General features: G+C 43.2%; 1 protein-coding gene across 1 annotated transcript in view; it reads left to right on the top strand.

Moving 5' to 3' along the window:
* Positions 1-3,431, top strand: part of LOC109520739 (serine/threonine-protein phosphatase 6 regulatory subunit 3-like) — an 8,639-nt gene extending 5,208 nt beyond the window's left edge. Inside the window, exon 4 of the mRNA XM_019878165.1 lies at positions 2,399-3,431. Within this exon, the coding sequence (XP_019733724.1) occupies positions 2,399-2,450 (52 nt within the window). The 3' untranslated portion in view covers positions 2,451-3,431. The remainder of the gene's footprint in view (positions 1-2,398) is intronic.
* Positions 3,432-7,098: the final 3,667 nt, after the last annotated feature.

The raw sequence follows: 7,098 nt of genomic DNA, 5'->3' as shown, positions 1-7,098 counted from the left end.
ACACACACACACACAAACGAGCATTTGCTCCAGAGCAAATTGGAGAGTTCACACGTGCAAATTTACATCGGTGCTGCTCCGCAAACGAGCATTTGCTCCGGAGCAAATTTTTAAACCACCTCCCTGAGGTGGGTCAAATTTGCTCCGGAGTAAGCTGTTACCCTGGAGCAAATTTGCACGTGTGACCACTCCACTTTGAGCAGCGCCGGCGTAGCACCGGAGCAAATGTTGCCGTGTGGACACCCCTAAAATCTGCCCTTCTGCCTTTCAATTTGCAATCACTGAATGAAGTCGCTGGGGCCGTGCAAAATCCTCCTATCTCCAAAATCATCGCTTTCCAAGTGACCAAAAAACAGCGGCTTTGTTCAGTCAAAGGCATTGCATCATCAAACACAGCAAGCTATTTTCAACAGTTTAGATCGGTTAATAATTTATAAAATAAATAGCATACACTCCTTAGCCTCCCTGGTAAGGTCTATTCAGGAGTGGTGGAGTGTATGGTCCGTCGGGAAGTCGAGCCTCAGATTGAGGAGGAGCAGTGTGGTTTTCGTCCCGGCCGTGGAACAGTGGACCAGCTCCAAACCCTTTAGCACGGTCCTCGAGGGTACATGGGAACTCGCCCAACCAGTCTACATGTGCTTTGTGGACATGGAGAAGGCATTCGACTGTGTCCCTCGGGAATTCTGTGGGGGGTGCTTCGAGGGTTATGGAGTACTGAACCCCCTGATACGGGCTGTTCGATCCCGTCCCTCTACCACTGATGTCAGAGTTTGGTTCGCATTGCCGGCAGTAAGTCTGAATCGTTTCCAGTGAGGGTTGAACTCCGCCAAGGCTGCCCTTTGTCGCCGATTCTGTTCATAACCTTTATGGACAGAATTTCTAGGCGCAACCGAGGCGTTGAGGGGGTCTGTTTTGGTGGCCTCAGTATTGCATCTCTGCTTTTTGCAGATGATGTGGTACTGTTGGCTCCTTCAAGCAGGGCTCTCCAACTCTCACTGGAGCGTTTCGCAGCCGAGTGTGAAGCGGTTGGGATGAAAATTAGCACCTCCAAATCTGAAATGATGGTCCTCAGTTGGAAAAGGGTGGAGTGCCCTCTCTGGGTTGGGGAGGAGATCTTGCCCCAAGTGGAGGAGTTTAAGTATCTTGGGGTCTTGTTCACGAATGAGGGCAGGAGGGAGCGAGAGATCAACAGGCGGATCGGTGCAGCGTCTGCTGTGATGCGGACTTTGTATCGGTCTGTCGTGGTAAAGAAGGAGCTGAGCCAAAGGGCAAAGCTCTCAATTTACCAGTCGATCTACGTTCCAACCCTCACCTGTGGTTACAAGCTATGGGTCGTGACCGAAAGAACGAGATCCTGCATACAAGCGGCCGAAATGAGTTTTCTCCACAGGGTTAAAGAGATTCTCCTCTCTTTATAAACACACTTGCTAAACCCCAGTGGAACGAAAAAAGACGCTATGGACAAGACAGCTATTGTAGTAAAAAAATATATATTTGGGCAAAAAGGGAAACACAGATTTCCAGAAAAATGTGTCCTGTCTGACCTCGAGCGTCGTGTCGGCTAGGCTAACTTAGCTGTTGTCGTTGTTCAAAGCTTCTTTGATATGTGATGTGGGTTGCGTCAGCGCTGATTGGTTGAAACCAAAAGACGTGCGCGTGCGTAAATGTTTGCGCTTACGCACGCACAGAAGAGAGCAGCGGACTATCGACTGCTGAGGTGCGCTTCACTCGAGTGGTGTCGCTACAGGGTGTCCGGCTCTCCCTTAGAGATAAGGTGAGAAGCTCAGTCATCTGGGAGGGCCTCAGAGTCAAGCCGCTTCTCCTCCACGTCGAGAGGAGCCAGATGAGGTGGCTTGGGCATCTGATTAGGATGCCTCCTGGATGCTTCCCTGGTGAGGTGTTCCAGGTGGTGGCGCCCCTATTGTCCCGTGTTGCTCTCGCACTGCGTGGGCCAATGTGCAGACAGAATTGTAGTTTTTTGATTAATCTTATCATCAGGATGAGGTATGACACCATTCCTCTTCACCTTGTTTCCTCATTGGTTGTGATCCCCAAAAAATGTTGACATCTTCTTTCCTTATGCGATTTTTTTTTCCCCCTCACAATATTTTCCTGCCTACCTTGCATAGTTTTGCTGTGAGGTATAAACTAAAGCAAGCAGGATTTCTAACCACTGTCCAACTGTGCCATGACGATGCAATCCATGATCAGAATCAGGAAATTTTTCATGGCCAAGTTATGTTGGAGAATTCTCGATGCACCCAGATAGGCTTGAAGGGCCAACATTTGGTTCCCTCTAAAGGCTTCAGAATATCGAGGCTATTTTATCATCACTGGACATGTTTACCTGGTCCCTTCCGCTTGCCTTTCAAATAAATGTCTTATTTTCGCTCCCTAGATTGGACCAGAGTGCCATGTCCTCGGAGCCAGCAGTCAATGGAGCACCATGAGAAATGTGTATTCCGTTTCTGGCCAGCATAATCTACCAATGAGAAGATTCTCCTGATGAAATGGCAGAGGCCACTGGTCGAGCGTGGTCATCCACTTTCTCCCTCATCGGAATCTGCGACATTGCCATCAGCTCAGATAAATGGCAGTGGTGTAATGTTGTTTTAATCCGCAACTGACATCATCTCGTGCAAATTTATTTAGGAATGTTACTATGGTTGAAAAGATGATTGTATGAATAAAATATTTTCGAAAAATGTAAAAATGACACACATTGTAAGGGATTGAGCTGAAGTCCTGTGCACAGTCCAAAATGTAGCAAAAAATGTTGAATTTGACTTATGTCTCTGCCAATTCAAATGTAAGCTTTGTGTAAATATGCATACCTGCATGAAACGTCAATTAAAAGGCACCACATGTGACACCACACACGCGTGTGCACACACTCAAACACACACAGATACACACGATCCCAGACTCCGAACTTCAATTTCATTAGACAACCACATAGGAAATGGCTAGTTTTAGCTTGGATTCAATGTAAAGACAAAATGGCGAACTGTGTTCGCCGAACACTGTTCAGTTGTTCTACTTGAAATGCTTCCTATAGGGATTTGGGTATACAGTAATCCAAATCACAATTTCGTTTAAATCTTCACCCTATTATACAGCAGAATAATTGTAGTCTTTCTTTGAGCTACATTTATAAAAGTAACCTGTGCTGAATTTGTTAAGTTTGCTTACTTACAAGGTATTTTTGTGGGGCAGGGGGTATTTATCATGGTCATACTGTAGACAGAATCTCACCTGGTAACACATTGCGCCACAATGGACTGAAATCCGCAAGGTCCCCCCTCCCCCGCGCGCCATCGACATTGACTCGGAAGTCCTGGGCTAAAGTGTGAGTGGTCAGGTAAAACCCAAGTTGAGCTATTTAGCATCTCCTTGACCAGCCATGATCGGAGGATGAAAAAAAAAAAAAATTACAAATCAGGATGACCCAAAGAACACTATCCCTGGTCAAGCATGGAGATGAAAACAGTGTTTTTTTCTGGAAAGGGTGTAGGGCAAATTCGCTGTGTTGGTGAGCCAAAGAATTCATGTACTGTACTGTAACATACAGGGCTTGCCAGGAACAGCTAGCTTGTGGAGTGGCCTATAGTCAGCCACAAGACCCCAACCCAATACAAAGTCTGTGAAGGGCGCTGAAGCTTTGAGTGTCCGTGTGGAAGGCAAGCAGCTTAAAGGATATGTGTTTCTGTCACGAGTGGGCCAAAATTCCTCCTGAGCTGTGTTTTCTGCCTGTGCTTGTCAACAGCCATTTCAATCCCAGTTACATATAGTAGCTTTTACTTAGGGATCAGATACGGAATTCACTGAATAATGTCCTTAGGGATCAGATACGGAATTCACTGAATAATGTCCCTGTGCGTGTGTGTGTGTGCGCGCGCGCTTGTGTGTTTTTTACGCATTTGGCTGTATGTTCCATCTATTAAAATATTGTAATTAACAACCATAGGAATCACAGACTTGATTTCTTTGTATGTGAGCTCGCTTACAAATTCAGCATGGGATCAAATCATTACGTTCCTACACAGTACTGTATATCTAAATTTCCTTCTGTGGATATGTGCGAATCTACATTTTCAAGAAATTGCTTGGGAATCCTGCGATTGGCTGGCGACCAGTTCAGGGCATACCCCGCCTACTGCCCGAAGACAAACAGCTGGGGTAGGCTCCAGCACGCTTGCAACCCTGATGAGGATAAGTGGTTCGGAAAATGGATGGATGGATGCTTGTGACCCCTATTGAATTACTGTACAGGAGTTGGATTTTCTCGTAAATTGGTGAAAATGTGTCTGGACCATGTCAACACAACAACTGAAACTAATTCTCCACAATTAACCCTTTCATGCACCCTGTAATCTGATAACATGGTAAACTGTCCACTGTAGTAACCGCTGTCCCTTTAAGGTTTATGTAAGTATCTTTCCAGATTTTTATTGAACGTGTATATATATTTACAGTGCAGAGTGAGAAAAGCTTTGGTTGTAATAATTGGTCAAGTAGTAGTTGGCAGCAATACCTCAACCCAAACGTTTTCTGAAGTTTCAGATCTGACCTGCACACCGGTCAGAATGAATGTTATACTTTAGTTATAACTGTTGTAGTTCAGCAATATTATTGAAATGCCTGATGGCAATAGAGGGCTCTGTCCTTTTTACTAAAAATAGTAACGGTATCCCACAATTCCGTGTGGCGCGCCATATTGGAGGGCTCGCGCTGATCGTGCAAGCATTTTTCACTACGCAGACTTCGACACGAAAGATAAGATAAGAAAACCTTTATTAGTCTCGCAATTAAAAGATGAAATGAAATTGCGCAATGAAAGAAAGAGTTGTTTACTGACTAATTTGGTGATTTGTGAATGCACACGACATGGAGAAGTATGTTGAAACATTGGATAAGCAAGCACATAGCCGGTATTTGGGAAAAAAATGCTGTTATTGGCAAGGATCCTTATCAGATTGAGAAATGTGAATGGAGTGAAGATTACCAATTTTTTCCCGAAATCACCCATCCAGATCTTGTGAACTATTTAATCAGTCAGCCAAGCCCTTTTTTCAAACTGAAGGACTTTCATAATTACAAGAGTTTGGAGAGCTACGACCGTTTGGTTTGTGGATGGGTACGAGATGTTCGTGTTTACAGCAAGACTTCGAGTGGACATCGGATTGTCAGAGCTAGAGTTATGCACTCTCAGAAGTTATCGGATCCAAGTCTAAACCCATGGATTATCACAGATGGTCAGTCAAAAATGATTTCAGCACATTGTGATTGCAAGGCTGGACTTGGAGAGAGTTGTTCACATGTAGCATCAGTCTTGTTTTATGTGGAAGCCACAGTCAGACTGAGGGAAGCCAGTTCAGTTACTCAGGTACCTGCTTACTGGATGCTGCCCTGCTTCTAAAACATCTGTGAGTTATGCCACATTGCACAAGATTGACTTTACTTCGTCAAAGACACTTAAAAGAGAGTTAGATGAAAAAATCAACAGTGTTTCCAATACACAGGATTCAGATAGTAAACTAACTGATGAAACACTTGTGAAAAAGATGGCTAAAACTGTGTCCCAGTCAAGGTACGACACTTTCTTCAAGCAGTTAAAGGCTGATATTGTCATTTTCAAAGTCCTCTACAGACATTATAATGAACATTATATCACGAGCAGTCTACAGGCCAAATACCCAGGAGTACTTAGTGAGCTGTTTGATGAAAGCTGTGTCGGAATGTCCCGTGAAGATCTCTTAGAACACTGTAACTCTTTGCTTCCTTTGATAACAGTTAGTGATGAAGAGGCCCAAAATGTTGACAAGTGAGGCTTTCCTGAAATGCAAATATAAATATTAACTATTTACAGCAAGAGGGATTGCTTTAGCTTACTCACAGTGGAATAACATTTAATTAGAATGTATACCTTACACCAGGCTAGTTACATTTTTCTTCTCATGTAGTGCATTATATAGTACCAGTGCTAAACTCTAAAAATCATATTAATTTATAAATACACATTTATAATATAAACATAATTTCTACTACTATTATCCATATACCAGTATATAAGAAATAGGGAAATATGCACTATGCCATGACACGACACAAGGAGAATGACAATGTACACGGTGTACCATGTGCACATTATGCATTTCGATCGGAATACGTGCCATAGCACTCTTTGTTTTTCATGTTAACATTACCTATTATTGCCTGATACATTAACTCTATAACTATGACGAAGTTTTGTTTACATACCCGATATGAAGTGATCAGAACACACACGAAGTTGGTCGTAATTTTTCACATCAGAACGGTTGATACCAGCAAGCCACTGTCTTCTACGTCGCTCACTTTTCTTTTCTGCCGCCTCTCCTTGGCCTTTCGTAACCCTAGGAATGCGATAAAAAAAACTCTTTTTATACCTCCCACCTCGGTTGTGACAGTTGATAATAGCACATGTCAGCGGCATATTCTTGGATGAATGAACATTCACAATAGACTTCGTGTATGACTTGTTTATAAAAGCCCTCCATATGGCCGCTGGTAGTGCATTGTGGGTAATTGCGAAAGGGACGGAGCCCTCTATTGCTGCCTTGAGGCCATACCACTGCGTCTCAATACGTTAAAAGTCAAGTCTGACGCCAGAAGGCGATGAATTTTCATCTGTTGAGGTTATTCTGTTGTGTCTAAAGTGGCTTGTCGGGATACGCACCTTTAAAAAAATGTAACAATATTACACAATTCTTTTACTACATTACAATCCTATTTTTTAAAATAAGTCAACTTAAAATGAGTGCGAATCATGATATTAAAGTGAACTGTTTTGCATAAATTAAGAACGTTTTGCCACCTTTATCACAAATCACGAATGACTCTGTCCATATTAAAAATCTGTTCCTTGAACACAAAAATTAGATATTTATCATTATACATTAAATCGATGATGCTTTACGTCGTATTTTCGGCGAATAAACGCCCCTCTAGTCCAGTCTTCAACCAGCGTCGGATGCCGATTCACACTCCCAACAGATAGTGGCGGTAATTTACAGCAAAAGTTGCTTGCCAACCACCAAAGTAACTGGAAGAAACCGA

The sequence above is a fragment of the Hippocampus comes genome, unplaced genomic scaffold (assembly GCF_001891065.2).
Source record: "Hippocampus comes isolate QL1 unplaced genomic scaffold, H_comes_QL1_v1.1 scaffold37, whole genome shotgun sequence".
Lineage (NCBI taxonomy): Eukaryota > Metazoa > Chordata > Actinopteri > Syngnathiformes > Syngnathidae > Hippocampus > Hippocampus comes.
Note: the sequence above shows the minus strand (reverse complement) of the source record. Positions and strands in the feature narration are given on the sequence as shown.